This window comes from Syngnathus typhle, linkage group LG21 (assembly GCF_033458585.1).
Source record: "Syngnathus typhle isolate RoL2023-S1 ecotype Sweden linkage group LG21, RoL_Styp_1.0, whole genome shotgun sequence".
NCBI lineage: Eukaryota > Metazoa > Chordata > Actinopteri > Syngnathiformes > Syngnathidae > Syngnathus > Syngnathus typhle.
This window is the reverse complement of record NC_083758.1, coordinates 6147149-6166687: the sequence shown is the minus strand read 5'-3', so window position 1 is coordinate 6166687 and position 19539 is coordinate 6147149. Positions and strand designations below refer to the sequence as shown.

The 19539-nt window shown below is 45.0% G+C and overlaps 1 protein-coding gene across 7 annotated transcripts in view; it reads left to right on the top strand.

Moving 5' to 3' along the window:
* The window catches only part of tbc1d22a (TBC1 domain family, member 22a), a 41403-nt gene that overhangs the window by 3280 nt on the left and 18584 nt on the right, over nt 1-19539 (top strand). For 3 of the 7 annotated variants that reach the window (XM_061269207.1, XM_061269206.1, XM_061269211.1), the window contains 5 exons: nt 4304-4374; nt 9500-9628; nt 10451-10513; nt 10856-10921; nt 12972-13086. In XM_061269207.1, coding sequence (XP_061125191.1) covers nt 4304-4374; nt 9500-9628; nt 10451-10513; nt 10856-10921; nt 12972-13086 — 444 coding nt within the window. The remainder of the gene's footprint in view (nt 1-4303; nt 4375-9499; nt 9629-10450; nt 10514-10855; nt 10922-12971; nt 13087-19539) is intronic. The other 4 variants (XM_061269212.1, XM_061269209.1, XM_061269208.1 and 1 more) reach the window with 3 other exon arrangements.

The window sequence follows — 19539 nt, the reverse complement described above, 5'->3', positions numbered from 1 at the left end:
CTTAGCAACTAATGAGTCACGCGCTTGCGCCCAACATGCAAAGTGTCGGGAATAGTTCGAAGCGGAAACGACGTGTTTTAATTAGCTCGGGCGCCTGCCTTTGTTTTGCGAGAATGCTCTTTGTCCTCATTCATCGCAAATGAAACACTATCAGCGAGTCGGCCGTGTCGCGCAGGAGTTCTGCCGGTCCTTCCAAATTGGTTAGCAGTGTCACCCGGGCTGAGGCGCACGCGAAAATGTCAGCGCACTTAAGCATTGCGGTGTTCTTCATCCCTCGGACCATTTCATGTTTTGTAAAACTCCGTTGGCGACGGCAGTCTGCTTGCTTAGCATGTAAGGTCACGCGTAGGGCGATGACCTGTGCAGAAAGGGGCTGATTGATGTCAGGTGGGTTGCGGCTCATTATCCCCCCCATGTCCCGAGGCCAGCCTGTCTGCCGTGTGATACGAGCCGTGGAAAGCGCCAGGAAACCGGAGGGAGGTGGCGGCCTGTGGGCCGGGGACAACTTGGACCGGCTTCAAATCGCCGGCGTTTACGCCACGTGATTTTTGCTCGTATGAGAGTCGGAGCAGCTCTCGCTTGGTGGCAGGAATGCAGCTGTTGCCATGGCGACGCTCCTCCTCATCCCTCCGCTCGCAGCTCATCCGAACTTTTCCCTCGTCCTCTCCTCGTTTGTCTTGTCGTTTTCGCCGCCCTCTCGGCAGCCCCCCCACGCGCAACCGCTGGCCAAAGTGCCACGCGTCAATTAAAAAAAAAATGTTTTTCCTCTGTCTTCATCCTTTGCTCTGTTGGGGGTGCTGCGGCGCTTTTGCTTTTCTTTTGCGGCAGCCACAGGCCAAAAAGACCTCTCTCTCTCTCCTCCACGATGTGGTCAGCACGTGCCAAAACGGTGACGTAACTCTCTGTTTAATGCAGTGCTGATGACGACGGGCTTTGTGTGTGCCCGTGGCCTTTTTAGTGGGGTCCGGCACGGGAAAAGTGCAGAAGCCCTAACGCGGCGTTCTATTTTGACGCAGCACTTTGATTCAAGAAGAAAAAAATGGAGTTAGATTGTTTCTAAATCATTCAGCCCTTTTTCCTCGTCAAGGCTACGTGTGCCTGGAATGTTAATAATCCAAATAAATAGCACATATAACCGAGGAAGCGCTTCATTTGAATGAATTGATCCTTTTTGTTTTCATATATCGAATTATGAGATCATGTTTAATCCACAGTGGCCGCAATCAGCATATCTGTCGCATCGCTGATTCAGTGTGGATTTTTTTTCTCTCTTCATTTGATGAGGCTTTTTCATTGTCAGTCACTCGATGAGTGAATTGTGCGAGCGGGCGCTCACGTTAGCACGCCGCTTGTTCATTATCGTCTGAGTTCACCGAGCATAATTCATTACGCGTTCTACTCTTCTTCAGCTACCGCGCACCATGTCACTACATTGCCAAGTGAACGTAACGGAAGCTAAAAGCGAGGCTAACGCACGCACTCAATCGGGTTGGCTGAGCGGGTATAATCGGGATGGATGGAGGGAGGCGTGAGTTTTTTTTTTTTAACAATTCGTGTGGGTTTACGAGCCTTCTGCTCCCTGGCGGAAGCGCGTCGTCCTTCCCAGATGAGTTAGGTGGTCCAAGAACGTTGCTGCATTGAAGGTTTATAGGCGGCGGTCTTAAATTTCTTTTAACACACCGTATGGTAGAGATGTCACTTGCATTGTTTTTTTGACCTCTCTCAATCGTTTCAAACGGCAACAATGGTCGACATTCGCCCTCACATCATCGTCAAATGAAATTCGGTTGCGAAATTTCAAGTCAATTCAGCTTGTTTTGGTTTTCCGTCACTAAATTACAGCACCCGCTTCTGGACAAAAAAAATAGTCACTTCTTTTTTCCCTTCTTAATTCTACTATAATACAAGATGGTGAGTTGTTTAAAAAAAATACAGTTTTTGAAGCTGTGACTGGTACAAAGATATGTGGCTTTCTAGCCTAGATTTTTTTTTTTTTTAACAGGTTTGTGCCAAAACCTTGCTTTGCCCCAGTGATCTGGCTCCATCTGAATGATGCCTGAATAGTGCATGGCTCCGGCCCGCCAACCCCCTCACCTCCCGCGCCCGTCAAACTCGCTGCTCAGCCGACGCTGACTGACAGCTCTTCTTACGTCCTTGCTGACGTCCGGCCTTCTAACCGGACGCGTGTTGTGTTTTTGCACCAGTCGCACAAGCGTGCGCTCAGGCGTAATGCATAGCGGTCAACCCTTGGCCTTGTAATGCTAATGTTCCAGGTGTTTTTTTTTCTTTTTGTATGCATTAGTTGACCAACCTTCTGGGGTCGGCCGGCAAGATAAACATCCACCATACTAATCACGCTAATTCCACAATAACGTGACATTTTATCGGACCCACCGGGGAGATTCGGCCTTGACGTCTCCCCCCCACTTGCTATACTTGGGAATGATTGTCTGCGGGCTAAATTGCCTGTAAAGTCTTCCTCTGGCTTCGTGAGCTGCTCCTCTATTTCTTTCTATAGAGACCGCTTAAAGAGATGCCTTGAAAATTGCAATTAGTGGAATTTGCACGTTCCGACACGAATTAGAAAAAAAAAAAGGGCTGGTAGACTTGGCAAATTCCGTCCGCCGCCACGCATTGTTAACTTTGCTCATCAAACCCGACAAGGACAGCTAGCCTCGCCGCCTCCGGGACAGTTGCAGAAACTTCCTCACCCACGACAACAGATTAATTTTCAAAAATGACATGAAATGTATTCCAGCGGTAGCCGGGGCACGGCCGTCTCATTCATAATGCACAAGAGGCGCCCTCAGAGTTGTCGGGAGAGGTGAGTTAGCTCGGCGCTAATAAAACGACATGCGCAATTCCACCCCGCGCGTCCTGCACGTCTCGGCCTTCTGGGAAATTGAATTGCGCTCTTCTCAATTTCGCCAGAACAGGCGGCCAGATGCGTGCCGGCGCGTCGCGTGTATTTAGAAATTATTTTCCCAACGTGTATAGCGCCTTGCAAATGATCTAGTCTGAGTCCTGCCTGCTCTGCCTCTAATGTAGCATATGAATGTTTAGAACCGCACCGTTTGGGCTGAGTGATTTGGATTCAGCATTGATCCAAAAGCCCGCCGGAGAGCGTTTGTCAGATAGGATATTCTTCTTTTTTTTTTTTTTGCCGCTCTGTTTGCAATCCCCCCTGCCATCATCCGAGAGTGCCGTAGTCTCGGTGCCATCAGGATGTACCATTAACCGACTCTGCCCTCCTCCTATGGTGAGATTAATGCCAGGTGCGAGAAATATAACATAGTTTAATTAAGCCCGAGTCCACAAGATTCATGGACTCATTTCTTTGTCTGACAGTGCAAATGAAGGTTCAAAGAGTGCACGGTAAGAGAAGGGGACACCCTTGACTAGCTTTTAAAAGAATAATGAATGCAGAGCTGCTTGTAGGATAACGATTCCACCCTTAATGACTTCGGCTCGGGCGAAAACGGTACATAACTTTCCCGCGGCTGTCCCCCTACCACATAAAGGCGCATGTCATTGGTGGCAAACTAATGACACGTTCAAAAAAAAAAAAAATATGAGCGATTCTGCCACTGATCTGCATTTTTAGCCTCGCACCACCAAATTCCTCTCATGGTTGCGATTTCAAACGGCAGACAAACTTGATGCATGTATGATTTTTTTTTTTCTTTCCAAAACTTGTTCCTTTAACTTTATGATTGACCGCACAATACAAGAGGCCGTTATCTAAAAGAAAAGCCAGAAGTGGTAGTAAATCACGAGTGACTCTTTACATAATTAAAATCTCATCAGGCAAGGTAAGCGAGAATTATTTTTTTAAGACGGAAGTCGCGCAAACAAATGGCCGCTTCCAGCGAGCAAGCAAGCTCTAATGCATTTCACTCAATTTGGCCAATGGATCCAACCTCTTGCTATTTAGCTGATTTCTGTTTCCCATCCCGCTATCTGTCTCGGACTTCATTGCGTTTTGCCTTGAAGAACAGGCCGGGCGCAGTCGTTTGGCAGCGCTAATCAATACCGTTCACTCTCCTTATCAATTCCTCGACTCTGCTTTGAATGCAAGTCTTGGGACGATTTGCTTTATTTATTAGGTAGTTGTCTACCCCCTTTTTTTTTTTTTTGCTTTTGAAAGGTTTGTCTTGGGGGTCTTCCAAATCTTTATAAAAAACAAAACAGATAAGAGTTAAATTTAATGATCCACTAATGATTTTGATACTGCTCCGTATTGATAAACATATTTTTGCAAAAATGACTCAAGGCTGTTTTTCTTTTTTTTGCTGTTCTGCAGAAGAGCTTCGGAAACTCAGCTGGTCTGGAATCCCGCGACAAGTCCGACCAATCGCGTGGAAGCTCCTTTCGGTAAGTTTGGATCCATGTTTCGGTCTTATAGATTTATGCAAAAAGAAAGACCAATGAATCGTAAATTGATACGACGGTTGATTTTTTTTTGTCGCCCGAAATTGCAGCCATTGCGATATGAAAATTGCTTTCTGCTCCACCGCGATGTCGATTTGAATTCGATTAATTAGCAAAACGTGCGTTTGTTTAGCTGTAGTCTTGGAAGAAACACAAAAGTGCACACACAGCCGCTTGCGCTAATAAACTTGTACAAATAATAATAAACACATAACAGATGATCACCACACACACCCGCACACAGGCAGGCACATAAAGTTGCCGTCATCATCTTTCTCCCGACCTTACTCCCTTTTTTTTTTTTGATTTATGAAGACTGCGAACAGTTTGAGTTTGCTTTTTTTTATTTATTTATTAAAAAAAACAAAAAACTTGAATAGGGAAAATTAATTGCGAGGAACCAATAATTTATTCATGAGACACTCCGTGTGTTTACTCATTAAGCCATTGTTGTGTCGTACGGCTGCGAGTCTGCCGAGAGATGACGGGCTTTTTGAGCACCGTGACTCTCCCATTAATTACCGCACAATAGCTAATGTGCCGCAGAAAAGATGCCATTAAAGGTGTGAGCGGCTGGCTGTGTTGCGTGGCGCTAGCTAGATGGCGTGACACTAGTCGACTGGGGGTGGGGGCCACTGAGGGCGTCCTGCCACTGTATGGCAAGCGTCCTCACGTTTGCGTTTTTGGGATGGAAGTATATGCGTGCTTGCTTAAAGGCAACCGCAAGGGCTTCCCTGTGGAGAAATGAATGTTAATGAAAGTAGGAAGTAGACTCGGGGACACAAGCAACACAGCAGGCAATGGAATTATGACTTGACCTTTTCGTCTGCAAGTTCTTCTCCATTTGGTCCAAAGCTTTGTCATTATTAGTCAGTGCATTAGGGAAAAATGGCCCTAAGCTTCTTTTTTTTATTTTTTTTATGTCGCATTACTTGATTATAAAGAAGAGACGCATGTTTGCAGTATACACGGTCTTTCGCCAAAGAGGCATCGATAGTAAACATTGATTGTTTACGATCATTCGTAACATGCTGTACAGGAATCGCTTTAGGCAACGAGCCACGTGCAATGTCTCAAGATAACGTCGTTGTTTGTGGTCACGTCCAGTCTTCAATTCCAATTAAATATGGATTTATTATAAATGATCAAATTGACCATTTATTTCAGAAAATAATGAGTTACAACAATTGGTATGATGAAATACATGTCGTCGTTATAAAATATGAACGAACTTGTCCCTACTATAAATTACCGTAATTTTCGGACTATAAATCGCACCGGAGTATAAATCGCACCAGCCATAAAATGCCCAAAAAAGTGAAAAAAAACATATATATGTATATAAGTCGCTCCTGAGTATAAGTCGCCCCCCCCACCCAAACTATGAAAAAAAAACACGACTTATAGTCCAAAAATTACGGTATATTTTAAAATGGGAAGATAGTGTGATTCGATTCACTCACAATCTTTCAACTCAAAAGTAATTCACACCGTTTTTTTTTTTTGTTTCACCCATAAGCGATGACTACCATTTTTGGCGGTGACTATTTGAAGGTTGATTTGAATTTGAAATGTTTATCTTCACTGTTCCAACAAGCTAAATATGGGTTTTCGAGCCCACCTGGTGAGGATTTCAATAGAGACCTTGATCTCGGGGTATGAATGATCACAGGGTTAAATCCAAAGCTGGTATTAAAGCTCGGCGTCCACAAAGCACTCATATCTTCCGGAGTGTCATAACACTTGACTGCCTTTTCTGTCCCGTCTGCGCCGCCGTCGGATGGCAAGATGGATAGGAGGGATCAAGGCGGAAATCTATTCTCAATCTGTGCACACACACTCGGGCTCGCAGGCCTCGATGGATGCCATAAACTTGCTAGAGACACCTAATAAAACTTCACTCCGCTGATGTCCCTTGTGCCCTTCCGCTGCTCACTAGCATGCACCATCTTATTTAACCCCCCTCCCTCCTCTCTTTTGCACTAGGCACTTTTTTTTTTTGTATCTGACAAAGATGAGAAACAAATTCCACCCCCCCCCCCCCCCCCCCCCGCCTTGAGAGCCGGGCAATCCCACCACAGCGCCCCGACGTTTACGACGAGCGATACGCAGCACAACATTGTTATTATTCATCGTGGAAATTAAAAAAGTAGCCGACGGGAAATATTGCCAAGCGTATTGTTGCTCCACCTCATTTCACTATGCAAGCGAGGGGCTCCACAGGTTGCCCCCCCCCCCTCCTCAGGCGATCCAAAACACGTCGCCTTGAACTTCCCATTATTTCAGAAACAACGCCATCTCATTCCATTTGTTTAAAGAGCGCTCGGCGTCCGAGCCCCAAGTGAAAGGCAAATGGATTTAATGACTTTTCTATTTTGTGAAAGAATGGCGGCCCGTGGCAATATGTACATTTGCTAATGGAGTGTGGCTGCAAAATGTGACGCATTGGGGGGGTTAAAAAAAAAAAGGAAAAAAAAGCTAACCAGCTGTCTGAGCTGTGATAAGACGCCGAGATTATATGATATGTATCGTAAAGCAGCGGGACAGATTTTTACAGATAATGACGTTAAACTGCTAGTTCGGTTACACTTTTATTTTATTTGTCGGAAACCCCCCCCTGCTGAATGAATCACTTAATATATAGAATTCAGTTGGTCAAATTACCCACGGTATAAAAAGCTCAAGCAAGTTTTATCTTGATTCAGGACTCAAACACCAAGCAGTCTTAAATCGAATTTGAATCGCCAAGTATTTCTATGCAAATCTAAATCAGATATAGAATGGCGTGTTTGCCCAAGCCACTGTACCATATCGGATTGGCTCTACCCGATCGATTAAATCGTCTCCATACGTCGATGATATATTCCCGCACGTGTCCAAATAATGAATTTGACAGAAAAGCATCCGGTGGCAAATAAAACCAGCGGTAAATATCGTCTAAATATGCTACATTATCGGTGCAGAGAGGGAAAATGATAGTAGATGGCGTCCTGATGTAGTTCTGTTTAAAACAATAGGGAGGTTATTTAAAAAATAACGATACATATTGTAATCATTTGTTTGTTCTGCTGCTGTAATCGAATATAGGCTTCATACTGTTTGATAATTTAGGAAAGGAAAAGGACGGAATTCTGAACTGAGACAAGAAAGGGAAGATGGCTCAATGAACATAATTAGGTTCTTTATCACACCCAAAATAGAATAATGTAGACCGCTTGAGGATTTGACAGCAGGTCATCGCTTTTGAAAAATAATCGTCACTATCGTGACTGTTTTTCCGTAATTATGCAATTTAATAATAGTGAGAACTGATGAGGAAATATGAGTTGATAATCTGTCATTACTTTGTCGTTTTCTTTTCCTTGTATGCTGTGTGTTTGAAAATGCACAAAGTTTCAAGAAATGAATATTGAGGCCTCCAGTCAAGAGACAAGAATAAATTCACACAAAAGTTTTTGCTCAACTTTTACCCTGTCCCTTAGCGGGACCATTTGTTTTCACTCCCTGAGTCGAAAATAATTTGGATGGTGCAAAAGCTCCGTTAAAAAGAAGCCGCTTCATTTGAAAGTCCCCGAATGGATTCCCCAACATGTATTTACAGTTCTCTGCTTTTCAAGTGGAAGATCCATTAGAGAGACGGAAGCTTCAGCACGTAGATGCATTCCGAGGAGGACAACGAAAGCCCGAGATTTTCTCTTTTGATGTGGGCGGATAACACCCATTCGTGCATTTACACCCCTTTCAAGCTAGCCGACCACAACTAAATTCCAATCTAGCCACTTCAATTTAAGCGCCGCGCCATTTCTCCGAGTAATGCACTTTACCGTGTGAAATATTTGATGATTTGAAAAGCGGCGGCTTCATCTTAAAACTTCACTCGGTCCCATCGAGCCGTAAAGCAGCCGCGCCGTCGCCGACCTCCGCTGAGCTTTCCTTTAACCTCGTACGCACACGCGAGCGACCCGCCGTGACCCCTGACCCCAACCTTCGTGATTTCCCCCTTCACTCCCCTTGCATTTGTCTGGCAGCCAACCAATTAGGACCTGGCCCGTTTGCGTGACAGGTAGACAGAACATATGCGGTCCGGGTCCGCCTTGTTTGTTTTAGCGTCTCGGAGCGGGGGGGAAAAATAATGACGCTAATAGTCATATCAACAATTCAAAGCAAGCTTACGGTGTCTGAAGGCTGCGTAATGACATCGTTTGCGGGGTGGAGACGTCCTTCCATCTGTCAAAGTGCTTTAAGAGAGTCGTAGATAATTTTAACGGTCAATTTGGAGCTCGTAATTGGTGCGACGTACTGGTATAAACTGTGAGATGGCCTCCATATCCCGCCCGTCTAATTTGTCTGATTTAGTTACCGCTGCAATGTACTTTGTCGTTTATTCATGTGGACACGGGATTATGCTTGAGCTCTTCTGTTGGAGAGATTGAAAATAAATTATTTACAGTCTCAAAGGGCGGCACGGCACGGTCGTGAGTTTGCCGTCTCGTTATACGCGTAAGCGACAGCGACTCAAGAGCCAAAAGTAGCGTCGCGTTGTAGTTGATCACATCTTCAGTTTTAAAATAAAAACATAAAAGACGTACTATTTTATTATACTGACGCACACATATGAAAGAGAGAACCCCCAAAAATAAATGAATGGCAGTTGTAGGAGTTAAAAGAATTTAATGAGTCCCAAGTGGGTGCTGCTTGTGTTTGTGCGCTTCGAGTTGTTTGTTAGCGTAGCCTCCAACTTGCTACCGCCTCTTATTATTATTTGGACACTGTCGGAATATAAATAAAAATATTTGAAGTTGTTTTTATCTGATGTGAAAGCTACGAGCGGGCGAATTAGTGATTTTGTGAAAAATATTTAAAATAAAGATATAAATAATTATATCATATAAAAAATATAATATTATAAATAAATAAAAATATAAATAAAGAATTCTATAGATTAATAGCGATTTAATAAAGAACACACCCCATCTGCTTAAAAAAAAAAATACCCAAGAGGCAGTTTGCACTTGAGCAGAAGATGTGACCGTATCTGTCCAAATATACACGATGCGACTTTCCTCAGGGTTACCTGCCTGCCAACGCCGAAAGGAGAGAGAATGTCCTTCAGAGGAAAAGACAGGAATATTTTGGTTTCATCCAGCAGTACTACGACTCCCGCAATGACGAGCACCATCAGGACACGTACAGACAGGTACGCTTGTATTCATAGAATTCCTCGAAGGGATAAACAGGAGTTACAATTGTGTGGGTGAGCAAGTCTGAGTGAGTGAGTGAGTGAGTGAGTGTGTGTGTGTGTGTGTGTGTGTGTGTGTGTGTGTGTGTGTGTGTGTGTGTGTGTGTGTGTGTGTGTGTGTGTGTAGCAGGATCAGCGAAAGCAGTTATTTGAGCAAAAGTGCTTTTCTCCCCCGGTTTGGCCTCCTTCTAAGTGAGGCTGTGTGATCCAACTCAGGCACTCATTTGAGAAAAACAAGCACTGCCCGTTGGCCTTGAAAACAACTCCTTTCTCTTTGTTTATTGTCTGGTTGAATTCGGACCGATAACAAACATCACAGTGGGCTGTCCATAGAGAAACACCTTGTCGCATTTCATCCAATTTCGCCCAAGTCTCTCGCCGGCTTGTTTTGGTGAGGACTTGAAGCATCTCTTTGACTTTGCCAAACTTGTTGAGCACCGGTTTGTCTTTTCCTGTGAAGGAGTGTAACTTTCTGGCACTTCATTTGACAACACATGACGGATTCTTTTTTTATAGTTTGTTACCCTTTTGCTTCGTCAGCCAGTTGGAATTGCTCCTTTTTCGTCACACCACTTGAAGATTACCATCATTTTTGTCCAGGCCTGTTTAACGAGTTTATTTTAATTAGTAATTAATTTTAATGATTATTTTTTATTATTTTTTTTAAATTTTAGTTTATTCTTTTCCTACTCTGAATCGCTTATCTGAATAGCTGGGAACTTTGAAGAGTAGCGCTAAAGGGTGCATGTTTTGTGTCTAAAATGTTTTTTTCCATGTCAGATCCAAATAGATATTCCTAGGATGAGTCCAGAGTCTTTGGTGCTACAGCCAAAGGTGACAGAGGTAAGGCTGGACAGGACCATGAGTACTCCATCCTGACTCGGTTGCCTGTAACAAGCCACGACATCCTTCGAAAAGAAAAGAAAAAAAAAATCAGGCACAATCTGGACCGTCCCAGTGGGCTCGCTTCCAGCCGCTGACCTGCATCCGTTTTTTTCCCCCCCTCCCTTCTGACGATTCTGTCCGCCTGCCATGTCGCTCAACCGCTGGGGCACACTCTGAAATTAGTGTGCCTTCAATCGCACACTTACTGTCCGCCGCTTGATCCGCGCTAACCTGCCCGTTGCTTCAGTTTGTCCTTTTTTTTTTTTTTCTCTTCTCTCCCTTCTCTCTCTCTCTCTGCAGATTCACATTGACATACCGAGAACTAATCCTCTTATTCCTCTCTTTCAACAAGCTTCTGTCCAAGAGGTGAGATCAGCACCAACATTATTTGTTTGTTCTCTTCGTTTTGGTGAAAAAGACCTCGTAAACTTTTTTGGGTAGGCTGCGACAGGGTTAAATCGATCAATAATCGTACCTAAAACCAAGGCGAAGCCAAAATGTTTAGTCTTTAAAGGTTATATATTGCTCCTGATCAGAACTTCCCCCCGCGCAAAGGACTAATTTAAGAACTTGCGGCCACATGGGGAATAAAAACAAGGCTTGTGGCTAATGAGGTAGCCAGGACGGCGCTCACATCTCTAAACACACACACGAACACTCATTAAGGCAGATGCACGGGTGTATTGCACCATTTATTTTGCATGCACACAAAGCCAAGTCGTAGCGCATTAGCGCTCGCAAATACCTTTTGCCCCTCCGTTGTCAAGCATACAAGTCAAGGCTGGAAAATATCAAATGATGATCCATATCATACAAGAACCCCCCCCCCCCCTCCTTTTTTGCTTTCAAAATGAAAGCCACGAGCACTGATTTGAAATACCCTCACTCCCTCCCTCCCTCCCGCATATGCAACAGACTCCAAAGGGCCCTTTTATATGGTTATGCTCGCTGCAGTGCCACCTGAAAATCACCTCTGCTTCATTTCATTCCGTTGTTTGTTTTCTGCGGCACAAAAACCTCCCCGACCCCACCCCCCCTCCCCTCGCGGGGGCTCTGCTGAAATTTAGGCAGTCGACAGTCTGTTCCATTCCAGGCGGGATATCCAAGCGGTTCTGTCGGGATTTCATAAGTGCTACCTAGGCGTTGGGTTGCTTTTCAAACAGTAGGACGAGTTCACAGGATACTGAGAGTCAGGTATGGGTTCCCTGTGTACAAATATTTCCCACCCAGACGAGATTAGTCTTCGTTAAGCGGTCAACAATGTAGGGAAAATGATAATACATAGCTAAACGTAGAGTTCAGAGGAGCTCAGAACGTGCAGCGTTTGCCCCACACCATTCGGACAAATGGCTAGATTTGAATTCAATAAATTCATCCCTAGTCCCCATGTAGCTGCTTTGAGGGATAAAACTCGGGTTCAAACGAAAGCCAACATTAGCTTCCATTTCAAGGCGCTTGTCGCGACGTGTCTTTTACAACAACCCCCCCCCCCCCCAAACGGGCTGATTTGCCCGTAACACATCTTGCGTGGGCAGCGGCTGCTGCCTTTTTCACTCGAAGCTCCTCTGTGTGTGAAATATGCATGTCAGCTTTTGAGGCGGCATGAAAAGCAAAGTGCCATTACCCGCTTTCCCCCCTTTTTGCTGGCACCAGCGCCTCCCCATTTGATGGATGGGGCTTTGATAAACGTGTGGAGGCAGGTAAGGGGAGAGCTACAGCTTACAATCACCCCTGACTGCTTTAACTGTGATTGGACTTATTTAAAAGAGCAAAAAAAAAAAAAAGAAATAGAGCCATATCACCGTGTCTGTTCTCCCTAACACAATGAGCTATGAGGTTATTTAGAAAGTGACAGCAACATGACATACTCTCCTATATATTAAGAAAAAAAAAAAAAAAAAAAAACGTGATGGGTCTGATGCGGGAAAAGGTGCCGGTTAGATGTATGTGTTCCCCCGTGGAAATCCATTTGCGCTCGAGCAAAACAAAGCCAGCCTAGCCAGCCAGCTCGCCTCTAATTCACCTGAACTGACAGCAAATGCGGGACCACTCAAATAGGGATGGTGAGGAAAAATAAATAAATATGAACTGGAACAAGTATTGCGGTAAAAAAAAAAAAAAATCTGCTTAGTTTCTCTGTTGTTTACTTGAGTTTTTTTTTTTTTTTCCGGGTTGGTCGAATGTTGTAGCTAATAAATCAAAAGTGTTTTCTCCGCCAGGCTCCCAGCGCAAAGCAATGTTCTTCCTATTTAATTCCATTTCATTTTGCAAGCTTGGCATGCCTCATATTATTCTTATTGCTCACAAGTGCCCCCTTGCATGCCTCACAAATTTACACAGACTGATGTTTTTTTGTTTTTTTTTTTACCCCGTTGGCAATGAACAGGCAATTGTTGACGCTCCGCTTTTCGTTTAGATATTCGAGCGGATCCTTTTCATTTGGGCCATCCGCCACCCGGCCAGCGGCTACGTGCAAGGCATCAACGACCTGGTCACGCCCTTTTTTGTGGTCTACGTCTTTGAGTACATCGGTGAGTAGCTCCCTCTCGACTTCATTTTCGCTTTTCTTACCAAGGTGGCGGCTGTCTTTTTTTTTTTTCTTTTTTTTTTTAACCACCCTCTGCTGTAAGTGGCTCCCCCTGGCACCTTTCACCTTTCCTAGCTGGGAGGACTCAGGGTTCATTTGCTGCTTCATCACCGCAGCTTACACCGGGGCTCTCAAGTATTTCTTTGAACAGCTTCAGGGCCAACTCGGAATTCTCTCTCTATCATATTTTCAAGTGAAATTTCTCCCGTGAAAATAGCTCGTCTGAAATTGGCTTCCCCGAGCGGCTGAGAGATTCGAATCTATTTTTAATTTCAGTCTACAGCGTATTGACTCCTCTCGAAGTAACAACAACAAAAATCGAATTACACAAAGGGTTCAGCGAACCTGTTTCAACGTTCATGATAAGAGTTAGCTTTTGACACTGATGTTCATTTTTTCTCATTTTATTTTGTGGCCTTAATCTGTTTCAGTTTGTTTTCTCCGACTTTCAATCCATTCCAAATAGAAGTCGGGATGCTCTGTGGGGAACCTCGCATGCAAGAGACACATTAGGGCCCCAACGTTAAGTGCTGGCTTGCATGCAAGAGGTTGGACTCTCTATTTTGAAGCCCCCTCCCATTTGTTAGGACTTTTAGTCGGGCTTATTTTTGCACTTAGCACTGCGGTCGGTATAGAGCACAACAGCTGCGTTGCAATCTTTAAATACGGAAGGGAAGTTGCAATAAATGCGCATCTGCATCCAAATGGCGAGAATTAATGGCAAGTATCGGTATTTGGTATCGTGTTTAGGATCAAATGTAAACATTTGTTGTATCCGTGCATCCCTAAAGGCGAATATTTTCACATGTCAGCGATGTCGACTTATTGCTCCACACTTTCATCATGAAATCTTTTCTCCTTTGCTTTTTTTTTTCCCCCCTTCAACTCTTTCAATAACCACCTTCCTCCGTTTGTTCTGCCGGCCTCTGTGGGCGTGAACCGAGACCCCGGGCTTCAAAGCATCACGCCGCGTCTCGGTTCCCCGCGTGTGCGGCGTCGTGCGCTGATGAGCCGCGAACAACATGTTTGTTGTCGTGATTTTTTTTCTTTTTTTTTTCGCATAGGCATAGATCATATTCATTCAACATCAAATAAAAATAATAATTGGCTTCATTGAAGAGTAGCTCCACGAACACGAGTCTCATTTTAATTATCAATGAGTATTGTGTTACAAGTAGTGCGTCAGAGACCACACGGAACATTTGCTGTTTATCCACCTGGAGTGTGAAGCAATTTAGCTGCTTTGCTTATCAAAGCTGAAATGGATTTTAAAAGCGTCTCCCGCTCTCATTTCCAATTTGTCAGCCATTTTGTTCGCTTTTGTCTCTTCCGGCTCTCACGACATTCGTCGACATAATTGTTGGGATACTTAGGGTGGCGATGACTGAGTCAGCCCAACAAACATACATCATACGTTGTTCCCCCTTTTGTCCTTTTTTTTATTTTTTTTTTATATCGCAGACCTTGAATAAATTGTCTTTCCAAGTGCAAATATCGCAACAGACTACATCTACATCACTTTAATGACACACAAGATAGGAGTGAATTGCTTCCAGGTAATAATAATACTTTGCATGACCTTGTGAGATAGCTGTTCTGGAAAAAAGACACAATCTGTCACTTACTCCTAAAATTTTTATTTTGCCACCCAACTGAAATGTCTAGTATTTTCTTTTTCGGTTATCCAACGACATGCTCACTTGTTGCTCCGTTTTAAGCGACATTGAGGAGCAGCTGGGAAAACCGCCGGCTCAGCGCTTTCAAGGCTGGCCGGGCTTGACGTAGCGTCTATGAAGCACAAGTCGCCTGACAACTGGAAAATTCAAGGCCATCGAAATAGCCTAGCACAAGGCCTGATTGACTAATGGGGAAAAAAAAAAAAAAAGGGTGTCGACCCAAAATTGTCAGCCCGCCTAATGCATCTCGAGGACAGAGTTCTCCGAGTGCTCCCTTTGCCCTCGAATTTAAAATCTTTACACCTCACTGAATTGGAACTTATTTTGATGAAAGCGCTAAGACCGAGCCGTCGACTTGGATGATTGTACATTAATTTCATAGCCACCAGATTTTTATAATAGCCTTCTCCGAAGAAACTCTATTGAATGTGAATGAGCTCGTTTTTAAAAAAAAAAAAAATGGTGCAACATGTCTTTTTTTTTTTTTAATTATTATTTACTATACATCGATCTATTCTTGCCTGGTCTGGATACTATTTCAACGGCGCCGAGCGCCTCCAGGTTGCTTGTTCCTTATCTACCTTTACTTCCTCTAATCCCTCCCATCTTTAATGATTCAACGAGATTATTGACTCTGCGAAAAGCATTGTCTTCTCCCAGACAGTTCGCCTCCCCCCCATTTGTATTACTCTCACAGCCCGAGCTTTGCCTCGCCACAATGTTCTATAGGCTTTAGAATGCAATCACCCTCTTTCTGGAGTTAAGTAATAGGACTGGGACCGGGCGAAATTGAATCAGCCGCTCGGTTCTGACCCTCAAGTCTCTGTCTTCAGCCATCAATCGCCGCAACGTCTGTCTTTTCATAACACTTTATACGAGTGGCGTTGTCGATGCTCGCTCTGTCGGCTTCCATTTGCGACTCCTTTTGGTAATGGCTTGAGGTTGTGTCGCCGCGGCGTATTTTCCAAAATCAAGGGAGAAATTGCGATTGGAGGTTATTTCGAACGGCAAGGGGCTTCACAACAGGATTTATAAATCCGCGACCCGATAGACTCGCTCTTTTCCCGCATCGTAAGCAGATATGATCTCATTCCTTCTGATAAAAAGCAGAGCGCAGTCGAAATAGTTATGTCAAAGAGTGATTTATCGACTGTGAATAATCATAAGTGGGGGTATTGAATATTTTTAGATTAAGTTAATTACGTGACTATAAAAAGGCTTAAATTGAAACTCGCCGAGACGCTTCAGATCTTTTCACGTCGCTCTCTCTTTCACCGCCACTCGATCGGGACAGAAAAACATGTTTTTTTTTATCTTTTGGATGCGTCGCGCTTGACCTGATGCAATTGGATGCAACTGACACAATCGTGGCAGTTGGGTCGCTTGCGTCATAAATTTCACCGAGGAGGATTTGCATAGATGCGTTGCCGTAAATGGACAATGATGGTGCAGGAAAAAAAAAAATATTACACAACAACAACAACAGGCCATCAGACATATCGAGTCCAGCTGTGCTGAGGCATTTCATCGCCCTTCAGCTTCACTTTTCCGATCCTCAAACGGGTCTGCTGCTCCGCATAACGTCCCCTAATGTCTTTCATTCCCAAACTAAAGCCGCAGATTACACACGGTAATGACTTAATGGACTTCACCGGCAGGATCTCAAAAAAAAAAAAAAAAAAAACTCGTCAGCTCCCAGATGTGTCCGCTGTATTATGGAGTCTGATTGCTGGAGATGCTAAAATAAATTTCTACCTTTCCGTATATGTTGTTCCAATCTGCCAGCATATTTGAGGGAAAAAAGGGGCGGGAGATATTTTCGCCGCTCAATGAACATGCCGCGTCATACTCGGCATTAAACACTCGTCTTCCAAAAAACAATCTCACCCCGGGGTAGGTGGGTCATTATGTACTTGCGCATAGACAGATACCGTATTAATATCTTTATTGCAATTCATGTCAAGGACTTACATTATCTCGCGAAGAGCTTTGGCGCCTGCCCGCCATTTTGTCGCATGGGCTTGACGCATTACCGCACACAAAATGTGAGATGCGGTGATATTATGGCTCAAGAGTTTCTTTATTACTTGTACGACTTGATACTTGGAATAAATTTGACACGTGGACTGAGCTCACCCCAAGACCCGGCCCGCCCTTGGTTACGGTTGCTAAATCCAACGTGGGCTTAAAACGGGCATTCTGATTGGCCGGTCTGTACGTCCGATGTCTGTTTTAGCTAAAAGGTCAATTGGCAGGCTTTTTTTTGGGGGGGGGAGATGCTGTTCTGCATAAAATTAATCGGCTTATTTCTCTGGAGAGTCGAGATTATCCTCTCAAGTTTCGGAAGACTTTACAAACACACCTCGAGTCTTCCCCCCCCCCCCCCGCGTTCCTCCCCACCTCTGTATCTTCACGTTGTTGTCGGCCTAATCTCATGGCAACCTCCCGCTGCGATTCCCCACATCCCGTCTGTGAGTCAATGCGTCGGTGACGCCGCATCTCGCCAAGTTGACTCGCCTCCTAATGATACGACAGCTTGAACGCCACCTCTGGAAAAAGCCTGGTCTCTCATTAACGACGGCGCCGCGGCACTAATTGTAGCGCAAGCGCCTTGCGTAACCCTCGGCTCGCGTGTTTCACAAGCAGCCTGTCTCATCTGCAAGTGTTAGGCCTCCAGCTTTTGCACTTTGAAGGTGGCAAGGAGAGAGTAACATGTTTAGAATCTTGGCCTTGATAGAAAGTCATTCAATTAATTGGATTAATCCTGAGCCGCCACTGTAAATTACAACTAGTGACTGCACCAATTGCTTTAATCTTATGGATGGGGAGATTCTGTTTAAACAATGGCGCCGCTCCCCGATGGTTTGCTCCACGGCTTTGCCGGGGATTAATTTGAAGTCTCAGAACATTGTCGAACAGGATGCTGTTGTTTTATTATTATTTTTTTTTCAAACATGACTTTTATGGTGACATCAGGCTAAATTAGGTCTTTTATCATCTTACATCACATTACCTTGCGGCCCGCAGTCGCCGAGGGCAGATGGTGACGTGCGTGTCGGCGCCGGCGCTCCGTCTCCCGAGGTGTGACCCGGCTCCGCGTGCCAGGCTGTGCCAAGTGCTCACAGCTGGCCGCAACCGAGCAGTTGGTCTCGATGGACATGTTGCCTGACCCCCCCCCCCCCCCCCCCCACATGCGCCAGGACAAACAGGAAATGAGCCCTGGGGCTTGGCAGGCAACCGAACCTGTGTCCAGTAGAGACAGCAACTCGAAAAGAAGGCTAACAGCTTGGAGACACGGGATCATGTCAAAGACTTGGGTGGGAAATTGGTTCTAATGAACAATGTTGTAAGTGGATGTCTTTGCCAGTTGAGCTTTCGAGGATACAAATGTCACACTCTCTCTCGACTCTCACTTGCTCTCGCCGCCATTGTAATACGGACCCCAAAGTAGTTGAGCTCTTGTGTTTTAATAGAACCCGACCGGAGTCGTGGTATATATTTTTTTCCCCTTCTTTCCCCGCCAAATGTGTCGCTTGTTAGATTATCGAACGACCGGCAATTCTTCCACTTTGCCAGCGGATCAAGTGCGTCGTGACAAGTTAGCCGGTTTGTGTTAAATCCTCAAACGGTGGCACCACAAAGCTTCCTTTGAGCCTCATCAAGCGTGAGGCCGCTTCTGAAGTGCTCTCCCCCCCCCCAATCACTCGGTTTGGTTTTCCACCAGCGGTCGCAGGGGTCACTGTTGCCTCGCGGTCCTCCCGGCAGAATTCTTGGCTTCAGTCCCTGTTGCGGCGAGCTTTGCCCAATTCCCGGGCAACCGCTGGACTCTTGGTAGCCATCCCTTCTAATCTGCTCTCGTCAAGGTTCACATTTTGGAGCTGAGCCGCCCCACTGGAAGACACAGCAACTTTGGGGTAGTCGAGGGGGGGGGGGCGGTCTTCTGAAATAGCATTGCAGTGTCATTAAATCAAAAGGCTGTGGACGCCATTTTGGAGTCTACATACGGTGCAATTGTTAGTGGCTTTGTAGCTGTGGCCTGTGCCTGTCTGTCATTCCGTCAGACTGAGCATGCCCATTACCAACCTAACTACATTCCACCCAGGTTGCCAAGGATACCAACAGAGCTGCCAGATCGTCCCCCCCCCCCCCTCCCTTACTCACCGACATTGTACAATTCTCGCAGTCTTGCAAAAATACAGAACCGTTTTTCCCCCCAAAACACCTGCCTAAAGATTTTCCGTTCTCTGTTGCCGTCTGGCCTGTGCGCTCCATTCGTGTCCACTCTGGATCACGCTTAATCAGTCCCGTCTCATCTGCTCTCCACTGGCTGTCAGTGGCTCGTCAGAATTCTGTCAAAGCCCCGCGCTGCCCGTCACACACGAGTGGCGTTAATGACGCCATGCCACCCCGCTGTAGTAGTCACCCCTTCCAAGAGGGCTGACTGTGCTTGAATCATTTCTTCCCTGTGTATCATTTTACATGCACCTTAAAAAACGAATTAATCATGTGCCAAGTCAAACTGAATCAGTCTTCCCTGAATTTTTATTTTTTCTGAGGTCTGCCTCAGAGTGATCTTTTTAAGCACCATTTCTATTACCAGCCTGTCCGTTCTTGTTTCCGCTCCCCCGTCATTTTTTTAATTAATTTTTTTCCGCAAGACCTTCTCATAATAGTTTATTATGGCGACCCAAGTAAACCTGAATTTCTTCGAGCTAACACAC